General features: G+C 39.6%; 1 protein-coding gene and 2 pseudogenes across 9 annotated transcripts in view; all 3 read left to right on the top strand.

Annotated features, from left to right (window-relative positions):
* CCDC30 (coiled-coil domain containing 30) overlaps positions 1-27,150 on the top strand; it is a 238,769-nt gene that overhangs the window by 161,097 nt on the left and 50,522 nt on the right. For all 9 annotated transcript variants that reach the window (XM_077150023.1, XM_077150015.1, XM_077150017.1 and 6 more), the window contains one exon: positions 22,202-22,314. In XM_077150023.1, coding sequence (XP_077006138.1) covers positions 22,202-22,314 — 113 coding nt within the window. The remainder of the gene's footprint in view (positions 1-22,201; positions 22,315-27,150) is intronic.
* On the top strand, positions 2,473-11,629 carry LOC143674391 (protein Shroom3 pseudogene; annotated as a pseudogene).
* Positions 14,937-15,722, top strand: LOC143663379 (guanine nucleotide-binding protein G(I)/G(S)/G(O) subunit gamma-10 pseudogene; annotated as a pseudogene).

The following is a 27,150-nucleotide window of genomic DNA, read 5'->3' as shown; positions in this document are numbered from 1 at the left end:
TTATAAGACAAACAAATAGGAAATGATGACCAATCCAAAGGAATAAGATAAAAATACAAAAACTATCAATGAAAACCACATTTTGGAAATATCAGAAAAAGACTTTTAAAATGACCTTCAATATGCTCAAAGAGATAAAGGAAAACAGAGACAAAGAACTAAAGGATATAAGGAAAACAGTGAATGAATAACATGGGAATCCCTTTGAGATTCTCAGTAGGAACCAAATAGAAATAGTGAAGTTGAAGACCGCAATAACTGAAATGCAAAATTCTGTAGAGGGTTTCAACATCAGATTGGAGATGGTAGAAGAAATAATCAATGATCTCAAAGACAAGGCAATTGAAATGATTCAGGCTCAGGAGAAGGAAAAAGGATGGAAAAAAGCACAAACTAAGCTGTGGTACAGTACCAAAGCCCTATAAGCAATATGAAAGGGAGTATTTCTGACTGATAAGAAAGGACACTAGACAGTGGATCAAAGTGGCATAAAGAAATAAAGATCTCCCATAAAGGTGACCATATGAATAATTGTAAATACCAGTGCTACTGTATTGTATTTTTTGTTATGCAACTCCACTTTCTACTTTTTACAGATTCTAATATGCAAATGTATAAAGAATAATGATAAATAATTGGTTTTGGATATACAATGTACAAAGATATACCTTAACAAGTAAAAAAAAAAGATGGGGCTATAGAGTGTTATAGGAACAGTATAAATGTATGCTATTGAAGTTAAGTTGATAGCAAATCAAATATAATTGCTATATAACCATCTTAGTCTGAAGACTAGATTCTAGATTTTGAGACACTGAGCCATATATGTATCAGTTGGTATTTCCCTGGAATTTGAGTCATTCTATGACACTTAAGACCCAGAAATGGAGTGCTGCAGACCTCAAAATTAGCATAGCTACATATAATAACAGTTAAAGTAACTAAAAAAGACATCAGGCCTCAATTAGAGGTAAAAATGAAGCCAGTCTGGCTGGGTCTAAGATAAATCAGAATACCAGGGTAAGTGATGGTATTGTACATACTCTAGACCTTCACCTGCTATATGAGACCAAAGGTAGAGAGGTTTATTATGTCTAGAACCTAAATTCTCTGTAACATAATCTAAATCAACCCGTCTGGATAGCTCATTAAACAACCCAAACTCCTGAGTCCGGAACAGGTACAAGGCCTTGTAATTCTGTATAGCTTAAAGTAATACCAGATACATCTCAGACTATGGTGGGCTGATAATTAAAAATTATTGGTAGAGTCCCTTGAGGGTTCAAAGAGGGGAGAATATATATATATATATATATATATATATATATATATATATATTCATATATATATATTCATATATATATATATATTCATATATATATATATATATGGAGCTATTAAACTTTCCCATCTGGGAAACCCCAGGCACCCTCTCAACCATTGGGGACTCCCAAGAAAATAGGCCAGCACCTTGATTTTGAGACTTGCCCGTATGAAACTTATTTCTGTAGGGGAGAAGCAAAAATACCCATAACAAAGCCTAAGAGTTGCTTCTAGGAAATCTCTTTGGTTGCTCAGATGTGGCCTCATTCTCTGTGTTTAAGCCCAACTCTACCAGGAAAATCATTACCCTCTCCCCTAATGAAAATCATTATGCTCTCTTCTAATATTCAATGGTTAAAGTCTCACTGACAACATGGGGCATGACTTCCAAAGATGAGTCTGGCCCTGGCACCATGGGATTGACAAAACTTCCTGACCAAAAGGGGGAAGAGACCTGTAATAAAATAAGACATCAGTAGCCAAGAGAGATCAAATGAAGTCAAGAGGCTATCCTGGAGGCTACTCTTATGCAAGTTTCAGTTAGATGGTGCTCATTGCCATGGTTTTCTAAACCCCAACCAACATCATTCCTGTTGACTCTTAAGAACACCTAGGGCTCGAATTGAAATTCTATAAAGGCTTCATGCACTAAGTTTGCTGTCTTAGAGCGTATAATTCCCAGAGGGTTCCTAGATCAGATAAATCCTGAAACCCAGAGGGACCAGCCTCTCCAAGATTATCAATTAATTGCATCCCCCTATCCTTTAGTGTTGACATCCCTTCTTAATATGAAAAAGTCAGAATGGGCACTGTCCAAAGATCCCTGTAGATTGGGGGAAGGGTCAAAGGAGGAGGAGGTATAACAGAGAAAATAGGATTTAACAAAAGAGTATGGCTGCTAAATCACTATATTAATATTTCTTCTAGCCTCCAGTGTTTTGGAGAGCTAGAAGGAAAAATCTGAGATGGTGGAATGGGAGCCCATGACAAACTGTGGCATCTGTTCTGTAACTATTTATTGGTGTGTGCTTTGAAAATTATTGCTTTTTCCTTCTTTGCTTTGTATATATATTATATTTTACAATAAAATATATAAAAATAAGATTGCTATAGATTAAGATGTTAAATTTTCTGGTAACCATGAAGAAATATATGAAAAAAGTATTCAGAAAGAAATGAGAAAGGAGTGAATATGGTGTAATATAAAAAAATCAAATATGAAAGGAGGCATTAACAAAAGAATTAAGGGTAAAAAAAATATATGACTTACAAAGACAAAATGTGCAATGGCTGAAGAAAGTCCTGCATTATCAGGAGCTACTATAAATGCAAATGGATTGAACTCTCCATTCAAAGTCAGAGATTGGCAGAATGGATAAAAAAGCATGACTGGACTGTATGATGTTTACAAGAGACTCATCTGAAATTTACAGACACAAGTAGATTAAAAGTGAAAGAATGGAAAAATTATGCCATGTGATTAGTAGCCAAAAGGCATCTGGGATATCTATACTCATATTAGATAAAAGAGACATTATGTAAAAAACTGTTACAAGAGACAAAGAAGGTCATAATACACCAATAAAGGGGTCAAATCAATAGAACTATTAGAAATATATAAGTTCAACATAACAATTGTAAATGTATAAAGCCCCAAAATATATGAAGCAAATATTAACAGATTTGAAGAATCTACTTTAATGGTAGGAGATTTTGTTTTGTTTTGTTTTCATGGGCAGGCACCAGGAATTGAACCCAGGTCTCCAGCATGGCAGGCGAAAATTCTGCCACTGAGCCACCATCACACCACATGGTAGGAGATTTTAATACATCACTTTGAATAATGGCTATAACACCTAGACAGATGATCAGTAAGGAGACAGAAGACATGAACAATACTCTAAACCAACTAGTTCTAAGGAATATATGTAGAAAACATCACCCAAAAGCAGCAAAATACACATTCTTCTCTAGTATACATGGTTCAATCTCCAGGGTAGACTATATATTAGATCACAAAACAAGTCCCAGTAAATTAAAAAATATTGAAATCATACAATATATCTTCCCAGACCATAGTGGAATGAAGCTAGAAATCAATACCAGAGGAAGAAATGGGAAATACACAAATATGTGGAAATTAAACAACAAATTCTTAAACAACCAATGGAACATAGAAAAAATCACAAGGAAATTGGGAAATATCATGGGGCAAACGGAAATGAAAACAGAACCGACAAAAACTTATGGGATGATCAATGGCAGTGCTGAGAGGGAATTTATTGCTCTAAAGGCTTATGTTATGGTCAGGTTCATGTGTCAAGTTGGCCCAGTGGTGGTACCCGTTTGGTTGGGCAAGTGCTGGCCTGTTGCTATGAGGACATTTCATAGAATTAAATCATGATCCTGTCAGCTGCATCCACAGCTGATTCCATTTGTAATCACCCAAGGGGAGTGTCTTCTGCAGTGAGTGATGTTTAATCTAATCAATGGAAGGCTTTTAAGGAAGATTCAGAATTGAGTTTTTCTTCCTGCTTCAGCCAGCAAGCCTCTCCTGTGGAGTTCGTCCAGACCCTCCATTGGAGTCGTCAGCTTCACAGCTTGCCCTATGGATTTTAGACCTTATGTCCCCACAGTTAGATAAGACTTTTTAATAAATTTTATATTTACAGATATTTCCTGTTGATTCTGTTTTTCTAGAGAACCTTAACTAATACAGCTTAAATCAAAAAAGAAGAAGGATCCCAATTACAGACCCATCCTCACAACTAGGCAATCTAGAAAAGGAAGAGCAAACTAAACTCAAAGTGAACAGAAGGAAGGAAAAAACAATTATTAGAGCAGGGATAGATGAAATAGAAAATTTTAAAACAACAGAGGTAATCATCAAAACCAAAAGTTGATTCTTTGAAGAGATCAATAAAATTGACAAATCTTTAGCTAGACTGATAATGAAAATAGAGAGGGGACACAAAAACTAAAGTCAGAAATGAGCAGCCCATGGTGGCTCAGCAGGCAGAGTTCTCACATGCCAGAAACCTGGGTTTAATTCCTGGTGCCTGCCCAAGCAAAAAAGAAAAAAAGTAGCTGCTCGAAGAAATGAAAAAAAGGACATTACTACTGGCCCAACAGAAATAAAAAGGATTATAAGGGAATAATATTATGAGCAACTGTATTCCAAATTAGAGTTCAACTCCAAATTAATGATCCAAATTAGATCACTTAGATGGTACGGACAAAAAACTACTTACACTGATACAAGAAATAGAAGATCTCAACAAACAAATTACAAGTAAAAAGATTAAGTCAGTCATCAAAAACCTCCCAACAAAGAAATGCCCAGGATCAGATGTCTTCACATGAATTCTACCAAAGATTCCAAGAAGGACACCAGTCCTGCTCAAACTTCTAAAAACTGAGGATGACGGAATGCTACCTAACTTATTATATGAGCCAAAATCACCCTAACACCAAAGTCAGATAATGGCACCACAAAAACAGAAAATTACAGACAAATATCCCTTATGAATATAGGTGCAAAAATCTTCCAGAAAATTCTAGCAAACTAAATCCAACTGCACATTCAAAGAATTATACACCATGATCGAGTGGGATTTATCCCAGGTATACAAGCATGGTTCAACATAAAAAAATCAATTAATGTAATATTGCACATTTACAGAATGAAAGAAAGAAAACCACATAATCATCTCAATTGATGCACAAAAGACATTAGACAAAATCCACCATCACCCCTTGATTAAAATAAAAAACTTAGAAAACTAAGAATAGAAGGAAACTTCTTCAACATGATAGAGAGCATTATGAAAAACCCACTGCTAGCATCCTACTCAGTAGTGAACACTGAAAGCTTTCTCTCTAAGATCAGGACTAATACAAGAATGCCTATAGTCTCCATTGTTATCTAACATTGTAGTGGAAGTTCTGGCCAGAGTACAGGAGAAAGAAATAAAAAGCATCCACATTGGAAAGGAGAGAGTGAAACATTCCTTATTTGCAAATGACACAATCCTATATCCAAAAAATCCACAATAAAGCTACTAGAATTAATAAATGAGTTGAGTATTGTGGTAGAGTACATGAGCCACATGCAAAAATCAGTAGTGTTAGCAAGGCCCAAGGCCTATGGTCAGCAGCAGCCCAGCGAGCTGCAAAGAGATGTGTGTGCAGACCAGGGCCATGCAGACACTGCCACTTCTAACTCCATCAGCCTAGCATACCTCACCTCTGATCGCCAGCACAGGAAAGCAGCATGGTTGGGAGGAGTTAAACTTTGGCTGAAGCACAAGGTGCAGTGACCCTGCAGGCTGACCACACTCTGAGCATTCAACCAAATTTGGGGAGAACCAACCTGATCCCAGCATGATGCAGATATCTCAGGGCACAATTGGCACTCCTTGGCACCAAAGCTACCATTCCAGCTCCTCTACAAGTGACCTTTCCAGCTATGACCATGCCTATCTGAGGCAGAGCCCTGACCAGTATAGCTCCCAGGGGAGCATGGGGAGCCTGGAGTTCAGTGGAGGGTACCCAATGTGCCATCTTCTTTCTTCTGCCAAGCCCACCGACAGCATTGACTAGCTCAGCCACCTCCATAACAAGAAAGACTCAGCTTTCAGTTCCTTCTCCACCAGTTCTAGTATCCTAGAGTATCCACCTTCTGGCATATCTGGTTGGGAGCGTTCAAAGCTCCATGGACACCACTTCTGCTCAAGGTGGCCTCCTAGAAGGGATGAGGCCGACTGACATTAGCTATGTCAGGACAGTCTATGCTACCCAGAGGGGAGTCTCAGCAGAGTATGAGGTGAACTCAGCCCTGTTTCTCCAAATCCCAGACCAGAGCATCAGCAGATGGCCAGGGCTATGGTAAATGCATAATGTTCCTCGGGGCAAGGAAGTGACAACTCCATCCTGGAGCCAGCAGTGCCCTAGTTCCTTGGAGAGTGCTGCTGGCAACCTGCCTCCTAAAGTAGGCACATCCCTGCTCCCAGCTTGGAGTGACAGTTATGCAGCCATCTGACACCATGAGCATCCCAGCTCTGGCTCAAGCCTTGATCAGAAGGCTCAGACAAATTCTTCAGGCTCCCTGAAATCTCCATTCATAGAGAAACAGCTGCATATGGTACTAAAGAAGAGTCCAAAGAATAGCCTTCCAGTGACGCCCAAGCACAATTATACCCAGAAGGCTCAACCTGGCCAACCTCTGCTCCCAGTTGGCATCTATGCTGTACCTTCCCTGGAGCCCCACTTTGCCCAGGTGCCCCAGCCTTCCAGGAGTAATAATGGTATGTTCTACCCTGCACTGGTCAAGGAGAGTGGATATACAGCCCCTCAGGGAGCTTATGACAAGTCGGCTATCTTAGATGAGAATGGGACCCATTCTCATCTAAGAATCAGATGCCTTCTCTTATTGCCAAGGACATGACTTACTGTCCCCAGTAGAGAAGAAAGCAGAAATTACAGCCAAGTTTATCCCCTACAAAGTCCTTTTCCCAGTAGTGCCTAAAAACAAGGAAGATACCTCCCTGAAGAATTCTCTCATATCACCCAAGGCAACAGCCCACCTCCTACTGAGAAAAAGAACACCCACAGCCACAAACTATATTCTAATCACCATAGGCCCCAAACCCCTCAGACTCAAGCCTGGCAGGTGGGTGAAGACAAGAGATCTTCCAGGCCCCTAGAGCCCTGGCAGCTGATTTTCAGGAAGACCACAATGTCAACTTATGGAAAAGGCTGGAGAGAGAAGGCCTAGGCCAGAGCCTGCCAGGCAACTTTGGCAAGACCAAGTCAGTTTTTCATCTCTCCAGAACATTCCTGAGAGTCTAAGGTACAGAATCCTGGAACTATGAGATAGAACCCAGGAGGCATATGCCGATAGCAGGTTTGCCTCTACAGTTAACACCAAGGATGAGGACCCTGGAAGGAAAGCTGGTCATGAACACAGGAACCATCTGGACAAGCCAGTTTCCTATCCAAGGCCCCAGGGGAGAGGCAGTGGCTCGGCCTCTTTCCATAGCTCAGACCCAAGCAATGAGGATCCCTCCTCCCCAACACACTAGCAGATACCCAGTCTGGGCCAGATGAGGCTCAGCTCAAGCAGTGCCTCAGCTCTGCCTTGCTTTCAGTTAGGAAAGCTCCACTGCTCAGTGCTGGAGGTTTCTAAGCTCTAGCAGTGTGGGCAGCCCCACTTATGGCTATAACTATAGGCCCAATAAGACACTTTCCACTTCCAGTACTTCTGAGAATGACCTTGAGGAGACCGAGATCCGACACCCGTTTTTCGCAATCTGTTGAACTCCTAGGCAACCAGGAGCAGCACTTCAAACAGTGGGAAGGCAAAGTTGGAAGAGGTTCTCTGGCAGCAGTGCGGTCAGCAGCTGAGGAGGAGTGCAGACGTTAGCCGCCCCCCTCCCCCGCACTCTGACGTTAGCTCAGACCCAAGCTAACTAAAAAGGCTCGCCTCCTCCGCAGCCAGAGCACCCTTCAGCTATTTAGCTAAGACATGGAGACAACAGGCCCAGCGTACCCTAGTCGCCTCTGCTGGCGCTCCCTTCAGCCGGGCCTACCGGAACAGCATCAAGGACACTCATTCCCGGGTTTGGGGGGTCACCTTCTTTTGCCGCCAGGACCTGGAACCGGGTGCGCCCGCGGCATCAAGGCTCTGGTGGCCTCGGTCCACCTCGGACCACGTGGGGTTGAGGAACGTGGAGACACAGGTCTCTGCCTCCCCGCACCCGCCGCGTCGTGACTGTGACTGAGGACGACTCAGCCGCAAGGATAGAGACACGCCGGCGCCTGACCACCGAGCAGAGAAGTACTCCTACTCAGAGTCCAAGAAGATAAATGAGGTGGGGAGCTTGGAGGAGGCCGAGCCGGCGCCTTTGGGCATGCAGAGAAAGAGTGGGCGGTTCCACGAGAGCACCTCGGCTGCTGGGCGCTGGATCTTGGAGCACGAGGGAAAGTCCTACTCCACGCCCAGCCCGTTGGGCTGGAGTTGATGCAGTTCCAGCAGAGCGCTGGGCGACTACATTCAGCGCAAGACCGGCAAGCGACCCTCCTCTCCAACGCTTTCAGGAGCCCGGGCCGCTTCAGGAGCGGCCCAGAGCGCCTATCTCCAGGCGATACCTTGGGCCTCGCTAGGCCTCGAGCTTTGTCTCGGCTTTTAGCTTGAGCTAGCTGCGGGAGACGATCCTGCAGCCTCGCAGGAAGACCGTTCTCCACTGCCTTGGCGGGGGCGGGGGGGGGGGGGGCGGCGAGAGGGAAACCCCACGGGGCTTTCGAGATCGCACCAGCTCCTTCCTAGGCGGCTGCCTCATCGGGGAACATCAGCGTGGGGAGCAGCAGCCCCCAAGGGAGTCGGCTAGGACGACGCTGGTCTGTGGAACTAACTGCGGACCTCGGGTGGACAGGATTACTGAGGTGCTGTGGCCAGGAGGGCTGAAAAGTCCAAGTCATTCCTCAGGAGCGCTCAGATGTCCTGGCTGTCCCTGTCCACCTAAGGTCCAGGTCATCTCCCAGGGCAGACGAGGAGCGCTAGGTTTTGCTTTAGGGGGGAAACAATGGCTTCCATCTTCTTTTGAAGGATCCATGCTATTTTGCTGGCCCTGGATCCAGGTCACTCAGTTATTCAGAAAGAGGCCATGAAGAGCTACCATTACACCTACACCGTCCTAACCCCCATTAGGGTAGTTCAGGCTGCAAAGCAATTGGTGGCTGCTCAGTTACCAATAAATGTCCTGGAATCCTGGACCATCAGAGGCATAACAGCAAAACATCTTGCCCCATGCCATTACCAGCAGGAATGCAGGGCCTTTCACAGACACCAAGGCTGGACCACTGACTCCTCTTGGATCAGCTCTGCCTTCAACTGTTCTATCAACCTACTGCTTACAGCTTGCCACTGACCAGCAGACTAGAAGGGGTGACAGGTAGGGTGTCAGCCTCTACCACCCTATACCCCTATGGTGACTCACAGAAGCAATGGTCACAGCTTGATCCAGCCTCAAAGTCCAAGAAGCAATGAGTCCAACAGTACAGAGAATGGGATAGAAGAGGGAATGAAGAAGAAGGTCTTGCTGCCTCAAAGACCTCCTACTCGTAGAGGGAAAAAGACCCACACAGAAAGGATGGCCTTGCTGAGGAACCCTTGTCACCTGAGTTTGCAAACCTGAAGCACTATTAAAAACCACAGAGCCTTCCAAGTTCAAGCCTCACTTCTGACCCAGACTTGCCTCTTGGGGTCCCAGGCACCCCAGGGCAGATTTCCGTCCAAATATTTGAGTCTGTCCTACAAACTCAAGGAAGATTATGATGATGAAGTGATTGTGAAGGACTTACAACACATTGTTATAAGTCCAGCTCCACATTGAAGCTCTTTCCCCACCCCAACTCCTCCACCAAGCCTGGAAACCCTGGTGAATGGCTTGGATGACTTTCCTTCACCTCTTCCCCAAGCCATGTACAAGGCACAATTTGACAGTGAGGCATATGAGGAGTCCCATAACAGCAGCTCCAACAAAATTTCCAAGGTGGCAACTACAAGGTAAAGGCCAATGCCTGGTGCAGCCCATTTGGTGGGTAATCAGATTCTGGCTTCCAGACCCCAAACTTCTCTCAAGGCTTCAGAGGCCAATGAGATCAACCATACCTCCATCATGCATACACAACCTCAACTTGCTGTATGTCTTGGGGAGCAGCCAAGTCTAGGACAACCAACTCCCACCCAGACCCAAAGCCTTATCCATGAGCCAGTCAGGGGAACCCATGATTTAGAAAAGAAAGTCAATTCTGGTCCTCAGAACCAAGGTTCTAACCAAGGAAATTGTCCACCAAGATAAATCTCTTGCAGATATTTTGGATCCAGATTCCAGAATGAAGACAACTATGGACCTGATGGAAGGTTTGTTTTCCCAAGGTGTTGACTTGCTGAAGGAAAACAGCGTAAAGAGGAAAGCTATGCAGAAAGCTGTCAACTTCCTAGGATATGAAGGCAAGAGGAGTGAAGAAAAGGAATCAGTAGGCATCTTGGTCAGCCATCCTGCCTACTACAGTGTGTCCACTCCCAAGGCTGAACTTTTGAACAAAATCAAAGATATGCCAGAAGAAAAGTGAGCAGATGTCAATGAAAAAGAAGGCTGAACTTATTGGAAGCCTCACCTGCAAGCTTGAGATGCTCTAGGAAGCAAAGGGGAGTTAGCTGATGGACAGTAAACTCAATAACACCTTAGGAAAAGAGAGACAGGCTTTGATCAGTAGGCTTTGCAATCCCAATGAATTTGACAAGTGCAAAATATTCATAGGAGATTTGAACAAGATGGTAAACCTGCTGCTCTCCCTTTCAGGGCCCCTGGCCTATGTAGAGACCATCCTTAGCAGCTTTGATGAAGATGCCAGTAATGAAGTAAGGTGCTCTCTCAATGAGAAAAAGGTCCTGGCTAGGCAGCACAAGGATGCCCAGGAACTCAAGGAGAACCTCGACCACAGGAAACAGCTGATATTGGACATCCTGCCCAATTAACTTTCAAAGGAGCAACTCCGGGATTACCAGCATTTTGTGAAACTGATGTCATTGTTTCTCATTGAGCAGCAAAAGCTGGATGACAGGATCAAATTGGGTCAAGAACAGGTCAAGTGTCTGCTGAAGAGTCTTCCCTCAGGTTTAATTCCCAAGGCAGGGGTGCTGGCTTTGCCCCCAGACCTTGCAAGAGAATGACTCCTGTTGGGAGATGTATTTTCAGTAGTGCTTTTCCAACATTAACTGCTCCACTTTAGCCTCTTCTAAAATACCCAACCAGAATATCACCTTTTCTGTCAATACTATTTAATCTGAAAAATGTTTTAGTACAAGCCACCATTTATACTGTTATGGATTATTGGTATTTTTATGGATAAAAGAAAAGACATTCTATCCAGAAAAAAAAAAGAGTCTGTTTTTCCCTTCTCACCCATAAAGATTGATCTTCTGAGAACTTGAATGCTATTGGAAACTTAGCCCTTTCTATTATTCCTTTGTATAGAAAGAAGATTAATGAAACTGTGAGAGCTGGTTGGAGGGTATTTGATTGATCATTTAGTTTAACAGGCTGAGGCTACTTAGATCAATGTGTGTGACCTTCAGGAATGTATCCACCACAGTGACCTTCCTTTCTTGATGACAGGGTGCAAGTACTCGTGAGTGAAGGGTCTGTGACATAAAGCCTTAAAAAGATAGACACACACCAAGAGAGAGAAATTGTAAAACCTTGAACATTGTCGTTACTTAATTTTTAAAAATGAAAGGGCGGTGGACCACAGTGGCTCAGCAGGCAGAGTTCTCACCTGCCATGCTGGAGACCCAAGTTTGACTCCTGGTGCCTGCCCATGCAAAAAAAAAAAAAAAAAATGGGAAAAGATCATTTTGTTTGTGTGCTAACCACTTATTTGATCTATTTTGTGACAGGTGTAGATGGTTATGTTTTTCTTTACATTTTGTGAAAACCTTAATGAAAGGAATTCCAAAGATTTAAAAAATCAGTAGTGTTCCTATACATTAGTAATGAACACTCTAAAGAAGAAATCAAGAAAAAAATCCATTTACAATAGCAACTAAAATACTTAGATATCTAGAAATAAATCTAACCAAGATTGTAAAGGACTTGTGCACAGAAAACTACAAAACATTGCTAAAAAAAATCAGAAGGAGACCTACTTAAATAAAAGGTCCTTGCATGTTCATGGATTGGAAGACTAAATACTGTTAAAATGTTAATTCTATCCAAAGTAATTTACAGACTCAATGCAATACCAACCAAAATCCCAACAGTCTTATCTGCAGAAATGGAAAAGCCAATCATCAAATTTACATGGAAGAGTAAGGGATCCCAAATAGTCAAAAACATCTTGGAAAAAAAAACGAAGTTGGAGAATTCACACTTCCCAATCTTAAAACTTATTACAAAGCCATTATAATCAAAATAACATGAAACTGGCACAAAGATAGAAATATACACCAATGGAATTTACTTGAGAGTTCAGAAATCAATCCTCACATTTATGGTCAACTGATTTTTTTCACAAGGACACTAAGTCCACTAAATGGGGAAAGAATAGTCTTTTCAACAATTGGTGCTGAGAAAACTGGATGTTCATGTGCAAAAAATAAAGTGGACCCTTACCTCACACCATTTACAAAAACTCAAAATGGATCAAAGACCTAAATATAAAAACCAGAACTATAAAATGTCTAGAAGAAAACATAGGGAAGCATCTTCAGGACCTTGTATTAGGCAATGATTTCTTAGACTTTACACACAAAGCATAAGCTACAACTGAAAGTGTGGATAAATGGGACCTTAACAATATTAAAAACTTTGGGGCCTCAAAGTACTTTATTATGAAAGTAAAAAGACAACCTACAGATGGACAAGATTGAAAGGAATTGTATAGACCTATGTGTCTAATGTGATTAACACTAGAAATATAAAAAAGTTCTTGCATGAACTATTTCTAAGGTATGATTCATGTACAAAGAGTGTTTTAAGTCTAGGGTACAGGGTAAAATTGCTATTGCATGCTCTGGGCTGTGTTCAAAATGAAAACATCAATGGTACCACAGCAACAGCAGTGGTAAATAATGGGGAGAGGGACAAGAGTTAAGGGGACATTTAGATTTCTTATTTGGTTAGGGTGTGTTTATTGGTTATCTTTCTCTTGGCAACAATGAAATTATCTAAAATTGAGAGTATTCATCAACATAATGAATGCAGGTGGCTGAAGGATGCACTGACTGAGAAGTAGCTTGGCAAATAATAGCATATACGTATGATCAAATATTGTGCTGCTACAAAAAGGAATGAAGTCATGAGCATGCAATGATGTGAATGAACCTGTGGGACATTTGGTGAGGCAAAATAAGCCAGAAGTGGAAGAACAATTATTGTATTGTCTCCTTTAGAAAATGCTTATAAGAAAACAGAGGCCTAGATTGTAAACTGTTATAGCAAAACACATTCTTGGGAGAGGCTGTTTAATGTATCTGTAACCTGGTATTTGAAGATAAGAGTGAAGCCGATCAGGTCAGGATTAAGGTAATTCAGAACACAGGGGTAAAGAGGACATTGCTTATATTTTAGAACCTCACCTATTGATTGAAAACCAAAGGAAGAAAGGTTTATTTTGTCTGGAACCTAAATTTTCTGTAGCACATAATCTAACTCAACCTGTCTGAACAGCTCATTTGAACAAAACACAGAGAGCCCAAAATAAGAATGAGAGACTTTAATCCTGTATAGCTTTAATGTAATGCCTGGATACATCCTAGAATATATTCAGCAGATAATCAGAAGGTATTGGCAAAGTCCCTTGAGGAATGGAAGAAAAAATAATGGAACCGTTAAACTTTACCAACAGGGAATCCCCTGATACTGTGTCACACATTAGGGATCCCCAAATCAATAGGCTAAGCCCTTGATTCTTCAGGCTTAATCTTTTGAAGCTTATGTAGGTACAGAGAAGCTTAGCCTACTTATCGGTATGCCTAAGAGTTACTTCTGGAAAACCTCTTGTTGCTCAGATGTGACCTCACTTGAAGCCCAACTCTATAAGTGAAATCGTTGCCCTCCCCACTACATGGGATATGATGTCCAGGAGTAAAAGTTTCCCTGATGGCATGGGAGATGACTCCCAGGGATGAGTCTGACCATGACACCATGGGGTTAGCAGTTCCATCCTGACCAAAAGTGGGGGGGGGGGGGGGTGGCAGGGAAGCAGTATAACTAATAAAATATCAGTGGCTGAGAGTTCAAATAGAGTCAAGAGGCTACTCTGGAAGTTGCTCTTATGCAAACTTCAGTTAGACATTGCAACCTATCATAACTTGCTAAACCCCAACCAAAACCATTCCAGCCAATCCTAAAGAACACCTAGAGCAATATATAAGATTCTACAAATTTTCCATGCACTAGGACAACTTTCAAGAAACCTATAACCTCCAGAAGGGTCCCTTACCTGGTTTTAGGGCCAGATAAATCCTAAAACCTAGAAGACCAGCCTCTCCAGAATGTCAGCTAGTTCCATCTCCCTACCCCATATTACTGACAGACCCTTCCAACATGAAAAAGTTAGAATGGCCATAGCCCAAATACCCCTAAAAAGAGGTATGGAAAGATCAAAGGTGATGGTGGAATTATACATAGAAGATAGGACTTAACAAACAAATATGGTTGCTGAACCATTAAATTGATATTTCTTTTAGTCTTCAGTATCTTAGAGTAGCTAGAAGTAAAAACCTAAAATTGCGGAATTGTAACCCACACCAAACTCTGAAATTTGTTCTACAACTAATTGTTGTGCTGTGCTTTGAAATTTATTGCTTTTTTGTATATATGTTATTTTTCACGAATAAAAGTCAATTGTGATGATAGAAAAGTATTTAAGCCCTTTCGCCTCCTATATTCTGGAACAGCTAGAGGAAAAATCTGAAAGGATGGTATAGTAGTTCATGACAAACTCTGGGATCTGTCTTGTAACTACTTGTTGAAGAGTGCTTTGAAAACTACTGCTTTGTATGTATGTTATATTATACAATTTAAAAAGTTAAAAAAAAAAAGAAAACAACCTACAGAATGGGAGGAAGTATTTGGAAATCACATATCCAATAAGGGTTTAATCTCCAGAATCTATAAAGAAATCCTACAACTCAACAACAGAAAGACAAACAACCCAATTTTAAAAATACACAAAAGACATGAATTGACATTTTTCCAAAAAAGATTTACACGCGTTCGAAAAGCACATGAAAAGATGCTCAACATCATTAGCCTTTAGGGACATGCAAATCAAAACTCCAGTGAGAGGGGGTTGGGTGCCCAGGTGGCTGGGCAGTCCCAACCTGTGTGACACCAAGCCGGTCTCATGGCCCAGCCCCAGCCTGGCTCTCCCACCCGCAGAGCTAGCACAGCAGCGGGTCACCATGTCTCCTGGGGCCAGGGTGACTACTCTGCAGCACCAGGTGGAGCAGCTCAAGCTGGAGGCTGGCATGGAGAGGATCAAGGTCTCTTAGGCAGCTGCAGAGCTTCAGCAGTACTGCCTGCAGAATGCCTGCAAGGATGGCCTGCTGGTTTGGGATATCAGCTGGAAGCAACCACCTCCAGGAGCCCAGATCCTGTGCTTTCCTCTGAAGATTGAGAAGAAGTTCATTAAGGAATGCCTTCAAACACAAGGTGAATGACTCTCTTCAAGTTTCAAGAAAACTCTTTCCCTGTGACATGGTCCTATAGCCAAAATTCTACAGAAATTGGTATGTTTCTGCTTAAATAAGGAAACTGGGTGAAAGAGTGGATCTTATGAATAATAAGGACCTAGTTCTTTTGGTAAAGTGCTTATTACTTAAGCAAAAATCCTACCATAAAATATACCAAAATACATCTCTTTCATAAGTGAATTACCAGTATTTTTATTCTGGGATACTATATGTATTTTATTCACTGGATATATTTATTTACTGGATGTATTTATTTACAGTTTAAGAAGGAAAAAGTTTTGCCTTTTAAAAATTGAATATCTATAATTTGTTGTTTCTAAGATTTTTATGCCGTAAGAAAATTTGTTCTTATCTTGTAAACTTAGTTTCTACATGAAGATAAGCAACTATAAATTTGAGGGGAACTATAAATATGAGATATTTACTAATCATATGATGTCTTGACTTTTCTAAACGAGAATACCATTTTATTTTTAACAGTAATCATGGAATTATTTCAGCTAACTTTTTTGGGAAAGATTAGTATTGCCCCATCCTGTGTATGAAGCAGATTTGCTCTGTCTTCTTAAGTTCCTCCATTTTATGATTGTGCTTTAACAAATACTACATTATTTCATGTCTTTAATAAATGTTTAAAATGTAACCTATGTTCAAATGGTTAAAACAAAGTAATGTGAAAATGTTATAGCCTCAAAGAATTCTTAATGTTACAATGTTTTATTTTGATGATGTGCCTTTCAGTTTGATTGGAACACTTTTTAAAAGGATATTTTATTTGTGTTTGTAATAATCTCTGAAGAGTTAGGAAATAAAATTTCTGCTTACTTAAAAAAAAAGCGCAATGAGATAACATTTCACACCATTTGGAATGGCTACTTAAAATCAACAACAACAACAACAACCAAAAAGTGTTGGAGAAGATATGAGAAATAGGAACACTTACTCATTGTTGGTGAGAATGTAAAATGGTACAGTTGCTATAAGAGACAGTTTGGCAGTTCCTCAGAAAGTATAGAATTACCTAGAGACCCAGCAATCCAGTTCTAGGTATACACCCAAAAAAATTGAAAGGAGGGATTCAAACAAATATTTGCACGTAGTGGCAACCCAAGTGTTCATCAGCCAATGAATAGATAAGCAAAATGTGGTATAGACATACAATTGAATAGTATTTGGCTGTAAAAGGAATGAAGATCTGAAATATGTCACAACAAATACGAACCTTGAAGACGTAATGGTGAGTGAAATCTTAAATGGAATAATTAGAGTAAGCAAACGTATGGAGTCAGAATCTAGAATATATGTTACCAGGGAATGGAGTGGAGATGGGGAATAGGGAGTTATGTCTTAAAATGTACAGTTTCTATTTGGAACTATGGAAAAGTTTTGGTAATGGATGGTGGTGATGGTAGCACAACATTGTGAATGTAATTAACAGCACTGAAATACATATCTGAATGTGAATAAAAGGAGAAGTTTTAGGTTGTATAAATGTTACTAGAATAAGTTTTTAAAAAACATAAGATGCTGCAACATAAACAGTGAAACTTTATTTAAAGTGTGAACTGTAGTTAATACTACAACTACAGAAATATTCTCTCATTAATTGTAAGAAATATACCACACTAATGCAAGGTGTTAATAGTAGGGGGGAATATTGGGAACTCTGGATTTTTTGCAAGATTTTTCTGTAAGCATACAACTTCTCTAATTTAAAAAAATAAAAGTTTTTTTAAAAAAAGGAAATATGGTAGGTCCACAGATGGTGGTTCTAGCAAAAGAATTGTGGACAGAGGAAGCAAATCAATATCTAAAATGACTCTCTCTAACACTAGGAATAAATTGTTGTTCTCTATAGAAAGGGTCCAATATAATAAATCTGCTGCCAGATGGCTGCCTGGTTCTCCCAGAGGATGGTGGCATATCTTTGCTCAGCATTGGTCTTTGCTTTTGGCAAAATATGCATTCCTGTCACCATGTACTTTGTAAATGAGCCTAATAAACAAGCATATAGATGCAAGAGAAAGAGGCTAAGTGACATTTACAGAAGATGCTATATTTTTCCACCTGATTATTGAGAGCCTCGTCTGCTGTAGATGCCCTCTAAGAAACAAAACATATGAAACACATATATTTTCACACTCTATGCCTATGCTGTCTAATATGGTGACCACTAGCTATATATGGCTATTTAAATTTAAATTAATTAGCATTAAGTAATATTAAAAAGTTTGTTTCTCATACACACCAGCCACATTTCAAGTGCTCAATAGCCACTTGTGTCTAATGGCTACCATATTGGAAAGTGCAGATATAGAACATTTTCATCATTGCAGAGTATTCTGTTGAGTAGTATTTCTAGTCTAGGCTTCTTTTCCAGTTCTCTTTTTCACCGACCCTCCAATCTTATTATTTCTGAATCTCTGATCAGCTTCCCAAACCATTAGGAAATTTGTATGAATTAATAGGGTCATACCTCTGGCCATCTCTCCTTCCAAGACATGTGAACACCAGTTTTGCCCACTGAGATGATTTCCCTTCCACACTGTTCTTAAGAACCACCTCTATACATGGCTGTAACATTTCAGCAGTCATGTTTCAGATGGTTGCAGCATATGGTTCAAAACCATATATAAATAATGCCTGAATATATTCTTTCTCGGTTAAGTAGTCCTAAGGAACTCCTCATGTGGCCATAGGTTTGGGTTAAGAGAAGTGGTAATACAATAGAAGTAAATACCATCTGTTCATGCAACTTGTACCTTTAGGACCAGCTCAGGCTCAATATCTTTCATAGTAATTCTTCTTGAGAACAGAGTGTTACTGAACATGCCCAACTGAAGGGCTTGGTATTCACCAATGCTTAGTTTCAGGTCACTTGATCACTTCATTTCTCATTCAACTTCCACCGGACCCAGGCACAAGCAAGAGCCTTTCCTCAAAAGAAGAATAGACGTTATGGGAAAAGGGGATGGCTTCACTCCAAAATCCTAAAGTAAAAATTATCTTAGCTTACTAAAGGTTCGTATTTGTTGTCACATATTTCAGATCTTCATTTCTAGAGCATTCTCATCTACTACCGTAACTTTGGAGCGTCTGTGGATTTGCAGGGCCATAAAGCCCAAATGGAAAGTAATTTGCACTGCAGCTTGGAGCGGCTGCAAATCTTTATATTGCTTGGCAACCACTAAAACTTGAAGCCTTCAAGATTACTTAGTAAATATATCGAAGAAACAAATATGGTATGTGTTGATCCCAGAATTTGAAGAAACCCTCCACGCACTTGCCTTTTCTACCATTAATAACTCACTTCTCAGGTCAGAAAGTCAATGCAGATAATCTGCTATTCCAGATTGTCTATTCTGACTAAGCACTTAAGAATTGGGGATATTCGCAAACCCACTAGGCCTGCTGTGAAACATGCACTGAGCTCTTAAATCACTGCAGGAACATTCTAAGGCACACTGTAAGTTTAAACCCATTTGTCACCTGACTTCCATAAGCCCCGACTCTGAATTGTGGACCTCAGTGCTATTTGGGGCTCTAAGATATTAGTGTTGACTCAGAACCACTGTACTATAATCCTCAACAAGTCTATATAATTCCCTTTCTCCAATGCCCTATCATTTTGATAAATGGAGATGGCCTAGGAGAAGTTTCCATACTTGTGGCAATATCACAGGGTCTTTCCTCTAAACAACCTAGCATTCCCATCATTAAAAGGACTCTAGATTTGTGAACAGGCTCAGATCTGGGGACTGAGTAAGAATGTTGTCATTCAAATTGGGCCCCAGTTCCCCAGACTTAAAGGGTTTAATCGTTTGTTTATTTTTAATACACCTCAAATAAGACTTTAATAGGCTTCCCATCTATTTTAGTCCTAAAATCACTGTGATCAATTAAATACCTCCAAAGATTTCTGTGAGTCAACCCATTTTATGTCTCTAACCTATTAACAGTAAGCATGCCCACCTTGTATCTGACACTTTGTACTTTGTAGTACCATCCATTAAAATCAACAGCCTTGACAATGGTGGCACCTCCCACAATAGTGGGATTCTCAGCAGGACAGGCATTATATAGCTTTTCAGGTAATCTGATGCTTCTCTCACCAGTATATTTGACAAAGCCTTGGTAAAGGGAGCGTCTTCTGGATCCCCATGGTGATGAAGTGGGTGAGCAGGTCACCCTTTATGAATGCACTCCAAATTTTCTCTCTGCTTAAACCTTTGGATTTCTTCTGGTACCTTATACAACTAAATATGGTGTTTTAATGTCATTTTATAAGCCACTGTTGGGTCCAAGTTCAGTCAGCCAACAAACCAAACTATTAAGGTTACTCTTAGGTGTTCAAGCTGACGTTTAAAATCCCTAATTTCTGGTAAGTGTATCCAAATCAATAAATTTGACCTAGTCAACATTATATTCCTTCCTCATTAGTTTAACCACCTACAAATGCATTCTGACATACATTCCTCAGGTTCATGCCAATATAAGTTGGCAAAATCTTGTCATTTTTTCAATATGTATGTTGTCTCCTAAGTATCTTTACTCAAGCGTCCACTCCACAAGATGTTCTGGGATCTGACTCTAGTTATGAGATTGGAGGTATTGAGAAGTAATAGAAGTGTAGGACTGGGTGTTGAGGACAGTAGGTATCCTATTACAAGTTTCCTCAGGTGAAAGTCAATATAGAGTCCTCAAAGCTAGGGGGTTAACTTCTTTAAGTAGCAGAAGAAAGACTGCTTTTGCTGACAAGAGGGGCTCAGTAAACTTTGTACATTTGGATTTGGGTTTTGAGTATATTGGCCTGCTGGCTACAAGCTCTTTGGTTCTCTGACTGTCCTTTTTTCCAATAATTAACTCCCCAAGTTGGTCATTTTCTCCTTGTAAGCTCATTAAAATGGTTAGAGGTGGCAAGCCAACCCCACAGTTTTTATAAGTCTCAATTCCACTATAATATTCTTTGAACCAGTCATTTGGTCTCCCAAAGCACTTCATCTCATGCAACTGTAAGTGATAATTTAATCAACTGTTTTGCCATAGATTGAGTACTGGTGACAAAATCATACATGCTTCAAATCTAACCAGGTCAGATAGCCAACCCCAGATTCCCATCTTTGAGGATATGTGCACTGGAGCCACTTCTGGATCCCAATATTTTATCAGAGTTATGTTAGGAAAACAGGTTCTACTTAATATGCTTAAGCATATTAAGCTTTAAAGCTGGATGATTTTTAATATAGGAAACTAGCTGCTTATAAAACCATTGGAAAGACTGGGGGAGGCAGAAGTCAAGGAAAACACCTGATGGCTTTCAGAAAATCTGGCAGTATAGGAATTATAGGCAGCTATTGTGATCTCAGCAGCTACAGTTATTCTAAGCATCATATCTGCCTTTTGGCCTTGAGTCTACCTGCCACCACTAGAGGAGAATAATGACTTCTCCTCTTCTGCCTTCTTAAACAAATAATTCTCATTGGCAGAGTCTAAAATGGAATGCTTTTGACAGGAAGGCTGAGGAATAGAGTGTTCAGGCTTTCAGTCCCTGCAATTTAGGTGAGATAACAGAAAAGGGATGAACACGACTGACGATATTTGGTATATATATATTATGCCATTTAATCCTCACAAAAATGCTAGGAGAGAAAATACATTTTACTTATTTTACATTATTAGGATGAGGAAACTAAGACAGGATATTTGAGTTATATCAAAGTCACATCAGCTGGTAAGGATGATATTGGGATTTAAACATAGGCCTGTACCCTTAACCTCACTTTGTCTGGCATAAAAGAAAACATGCTAGAATTAAGTTCTTGCTTTGTTCACCACTCTATCCACAGTACCTGAAATAGTGGCTGGCATATAGATACCCAATAAATGTTTGTTGGAAGAATCAATTATTTATAAATAAATAGTTTGCTAACAATTCTAAAACAAACAAATATCAAAAAGAAATCCAAAATCACACAGCCACAACAATGTTCATTAAAATTTTCTTTCTTCTAAATTCTCTAGTTTCCCTCAATTCTTTGGAGACTCTCATTTCCAAAGTTCTAGAAATTCTCCATTTATACCATTTCCTCGCCACCACCTCATTCTTCTCCCACACCATACTCTTAGGCTCACAGACCTCCCAATGAGCTATGCTCTTAACCTGATTCTACCATGTATAAAATGTAATTTGTCTTAAGTTTTTCCATTTTTCTTCCTTTTCTCTGCCTCTCAAGTTCTGCAAGGGAGGAGGGAAATGAAGTGGTCATAGGTTTGTGAAGTATGTGTTAGTGAGGCTATGGACACTTAACTTTTTAAAATCCTTTACAAATTATAAAAGTAGTATGTATCATAACAAATTAGAGCAATCCCTTGTGCTGCACATTGTAGGTTGTCCCTAGTTTTTCACTCTTTTGACCATTTGGTACATGAAGTATCCTTTGTATTTTAGGTTATGTTGTTAGACTAGATTCCCAGAAAGAGTATGAATGGTTTAAGGTTGTTAACACATATTGTGAAGTTGTTTTTTCAGTAGAAAGTCTTTACCAATTTATACTTCCTCAATGGTCATATTTTCACCTGCAGAGTATTTTCATTAAAAAAAAAAATGTCTTTCAGCATTTCAAGAGCAACCGGGAATTATCAGAGAAATTGAATGGATTGCAGCAAGAGAAGGAAGCTCTATGTGAAGAATATAGGCAATTTTTGAAGCAGCTTGATATCCATGTGAGGTAAACAAAAACCAGTTCACTTGGGAAGAAAACTATGTAGAATAGCTATTTCCTGCTGAGCCAGCTCCAGGGCCAAACAGGGAGATGCTCACTGAAGCAGCCTTTAAGAGGGCCAACATAGATTTATGTTCCTAGAAGTTTTTACCATGAGGTACTTCCTAGGGATATATGGGGTTCAATTTCTTCCCAAGAGAGGGAAAAGGGAATTAAGCTTCATTGAGCTCTGGTGATATGTAACTTCTTATCTTTCCCAGAACACACCCTTCTCACTTAACTTCAGGCTTTTATCCCTTCAAGTAGCTTCCTCAGCCTGAACCACCCTCTCTCCATTTCAACTCTTCATTTCAACTCATCGTTCTTTGACTAGAAGTCACTTTCTCTGTTTTTGGTTTGTTAAAGTTGCTGAAATGCTATATACCAGAAATGTGTTGGCTTTTTCAAAAGGGACATATTAAGTTACAAATTTACAGTTCTAAGGCCATAAAAGCGTCCAAACTCGGGCATCAACTAGAGGATACCCTCACTGAAGAAAGGCTGATGGCCTCTGGGAGTTCCTTGGTCATATGGGAAGGCATATGGTGATGTATGCTTGCCCTTCTCTCTCCCGGGTTGGTTTTGGAATGGCTGTCTCAGATCCTGTGAGTTCTTCTGGCTTCTTCAGGGGCATTTTCTTTCTCTCCGCTTCTCACAGCTCTGAGTTCTCTCCAAAATGTCTCTCCCTTAAAGGACTCCAGCAAGTGGATTAAGACCCACCTTGAATTGGCAGGGTCACATCTCCATGGAAAACAACCTAATCAAAAGGTCACACCCAATAATAGGTCTGCCCCCCCACACACAAGATTGGATTAAGAAAACATGGCTTTTCTGGGATACCTAGCAGTTTCAAGCCAGCACATCCTCTAAAAAACTTATTGACATACTCAGCCTTGGCTGGGTGACATACCCATTCTTTGTGTTCCTTTAGTCCTTTGCACATGTACTTATTTCAGCATTTGCTGTGTTGTTTTCAAATAATGGGATTCACCACCTATCTTCCCTACTAGACTGTAGGCTCTTCAAAGGCATGAGCTATGCATGGAGCTATGGTCTTACTTATCTTTTTATCCACAGTCTCTGGTATATAGCAGGCACTAAGTAAAAAATTATGTTCCTGAAATTTCCTGCTCTTCCTTTCATTTCCTGCTCATCATTCTACCATATTTCTTTCATTCCTTGGAATCATGATTCTTCATATTCCTCCCATTCTCCTCCTGTCTGGAGTGTAACACGTTAAGTTTAGAGTGTGGACTCTAGGGTAAGACTGCCTGGGTACAAATACTGGTTGTTTTAGAAGCTAACTGTGTTACCTCAGAAAAGTTAAGTAGCCTATTTGTGACTCAGGTCCCTCATCTTTAACATGGACAAAATAACAGTGATTGTCTCATAAGGTTGTAAGGATTAAATGAGTCAATGTACTCAGAACAGTGTCTACCACCCAGTACATGATATTAGTAATATTTATGCATTTTTATTCATTTTAGTTCTTTCTGCATGGTTCCCAGTGTTACAGCCTTCTACTCTCTATTACTTATATAAGTTGAGAGTCCTTATTCTTTTATGTTCTTACCCACATACTGTAATGATGGTTTTAAAACCATTGTTTACAGCTTGATAGCAAAGAATATTTTTTCAAAGTTATTGGTATTTATTATCTTGCTTTCGATCATCATATCACTGAGAAATGTAGAAACTATGGTAAAGAGAATTTGCATGGTTCATTTCATGTTGCTCGCATATCTAAGACTATAACTCAGTCCTATGATAACCTATATAGTTCTCTTCCCACATTGTATCTTACTATTAGAGGGAAGAGAGAGAATGAAGTACTAGAGCTATATGTCTATTAAAATGCCACAATGCTTGCCAAATGAATCAACACTGAATATTAATAACGTGTATATATAGTATGTGTTTTTATATTATATTATATTATATTATATTATATTATATTATATTATATTATATTATATTATATTATATTATATTATATTATTATAGTCAGATAAATATCAGCATCCAAAGGTAAAATGACCTTTGGTCTTTAGGCAGTTAGATATATTTTTGGTTTACAATAATCCAGATTTTTGAATGAAAGAAAAAATCCCTCCCATGTTCACTTCTAGTCTCTGCACATAATTATAATTTTAGGATTTTTACTATCATAGTTTACATAAAATTTTTTATTCTTTTTCTCTTAATATCTTGTCATGAACATTGTGCTTTGTTGCTACAGTTTTTGAATTTGCCTACTTTTGTAAAAAAATAGTATTTCATGTATTAGTTTTATAAGGTTGTTGTAACAAATTCTCACAAACTAGGTAGCTTAAAACAACAGCCATTTATTATTTCACCATTCTGGAGGCTAGAAGTCTGAAATCAAGGTGTCAGCAGGGCCATGCTCCCTCTGAAACCTATAGAGGAGAATCTTTCCTTGCTTCTTTTAGTTTCTGGTGCTTGCTGATAATCCTTGTCATTCCTTGGCTTTTAAATGCATGACTCCATCTTCCCATGGTAGCTTTCCTTCTGTGACTGTCTTTGTGTCCTTTCTCTTCTTATAAGGACACCAATCATATTGGGTGAAGGGTCTACCCTATTCCAGTATGACCTCATCTTAACTAAACTAATTACATCTGCAGTGACCCTATTTCCCAATAAGGTCACATTCTGAGTTACTGGGGGTTACTGATGTCAACAATTTTTTAAAATATTTTTATTGATAAAACTTAACATACAAATATACAAACATTCTTAATTAAACTAATTACAGCTGCAGTGACCCTATTTACCAATAAGGTCACATTCTGAGGTACTGGGGATTATTAATGTCAACATTTTTTAAAAATATTTTTATTGACAAAACTTAACATACAAACATTCCATACATGGTGTGCAATCAATGGCTCATAATATCATCGTATGGTTGTAAATTCATCACCATGATCACTTTTGTGAACATTTGCATCACTCCAGAAAGACACAAGGTTTCCACAATCACACAGTCACACTGTAAAAGCTATATCATTATACAATCAACTTCAAGAAACATGGCGGCTGGAACACAGTTTGACAGTTTCAGGTACTTCCCTCTAGCCACATCAATACTCCATAAACTAAAAAGGGATATATATAGTGTGTAAAAATAACCTCCAGGATAACCTCTTGACTCTGTTTGCAATCTCTGAATCAATGACACTTTATTTTTTCTCATTTCTCTCTTCCTCCTTTTGGTCAAGAAGGTTTTCTCAATCCTTTGATAACAGGTCCCAGCTCATCCCAGGATTTCTGTCCCACATTGCCAGGGAGATTTACACTTCTGGGAGTCATGTCGCACGTAGAAGGGAGGGCAGTGAGTTCACTTGCCACATCAGCTTAGAGAGAGAGAGGTGCATCTGAGCCACAAAAGAAGTTCTTTGAGGGTGACTCTTAGGCCTAATTTTAAGTAGACTTAGCCTAACCTCTGCAGGAATAAGTTTCAAATGCCAAGATTGGGGACTCAACCTATTAATTTGGTTGTCCTCACTGCTTGCAAGCCTATCAGAAATTCTCCAAATGGGGAAGTTGAATATTTCACCTTTTCTCCCCAAGGGGACTTTGCAAATACTTCGTTATTCACTGTCCAAATCACCCTGGGATTTATCAGGGCATTACACTAATCTGGACAAACCAACAAAATCTCATGCCCTATTCAAGCTTCTATGTACTTATGGTGTTCAGCTAAACTGACCATGCAAATTAAGTTAGGAAATGCACTACCCATCATATAACTTACTTCAACATATTTTTGAGGAGGCACAACTGAACCCATAACATTTCATAAAATGATATACCCTAGTACTAAAATAGCATTTAAACAGGGTTCAATCACTAAAGAAGACTAATAGAACCCAAAATGACAATGCTTATAAATCTACAGTTTATTACAGTTAAAGGATATAATAAAGCAACAACCATCAAAGTAAGGATATACATCATAGCTAATCATTGTCTCACAGCAAGGGGTCCAGACAGGTAAGGTAAGAGTGCCTGTCATCCTTTCTCTGTAAGCATCATGACTAGATGCTCTCAGACCAGGAACCACCAATGTGTGCAGTGAATACCTCAGAACCAGGGAGCCCAAAATAGTCTCAGCTGTGTTTTTTTTTTATAATCTGCTGGTCACATAAGCATATTCTTGCTCTGTAACCAGCCTCGATAGCAGAGCCTTCTGGTGGTCTCAAGGAGATCAGGTACAAGTCATCAATCTCACTATTATCAATAAATAATGCTGACAAGCTGGTACAAACTAACCTGAAAGTCCTCTCACCTGTTTACAAAGCAACGCTATTTTATTTAGTATATTTCATGCCTTGACCAGGAATCAGTGCCAAGTAGGAACTTTAGCAAAACAACTCCAGGTTAATTCTGGGCCTACTGGAATTAGCTTTCAAAACATAGCCCTAATTTAGCTAAAAATATTTACTGGTCCTATAATTTAATGTTTTTCTATTCAAAATAACATGTAAAAACTGATTTTGGTATATACATTTCTCAAATTAATTATTTTATAGGATAAATTTCTATGAACAGAATTAGTACTAGTCAAAAGGCAAGAGCTATGGATCTTAAAATGTATGGGAAACCATTCTGAAATATCCTCCCCAAATTTTCTGCCATCAGCCTTGTATAAGCCTAGCAGTTCACCACATCCTCATTATTGGGTGCTATAATGGCTATGAAATCTAGATAATAACATGGAGAAATGCTTATGATATAGTAGATGAAAAAAAGCAGATCAAAATTTTAATGTATACAATGTTT

Source organism: Tamandua tetradactyla, chromosome 2 (genome assembly GCF_023851605.1).
Source record: "Tamandua tetradactyla isolate mTamTet1 chromosome 2, mTamTet1.pri, whole genome shotgun sequence".
Classification (NCBI taxonomy): domain Eukaryota; kingdom Metazoa; phylum Chordata; class Mammalia; order Pilosa; family Myrmecophagidae; genus Tamandua; species Tamandua tetradactyla.
This window is presented reverse-complemented; position numbering and strand designations above follow the sequence as displayed.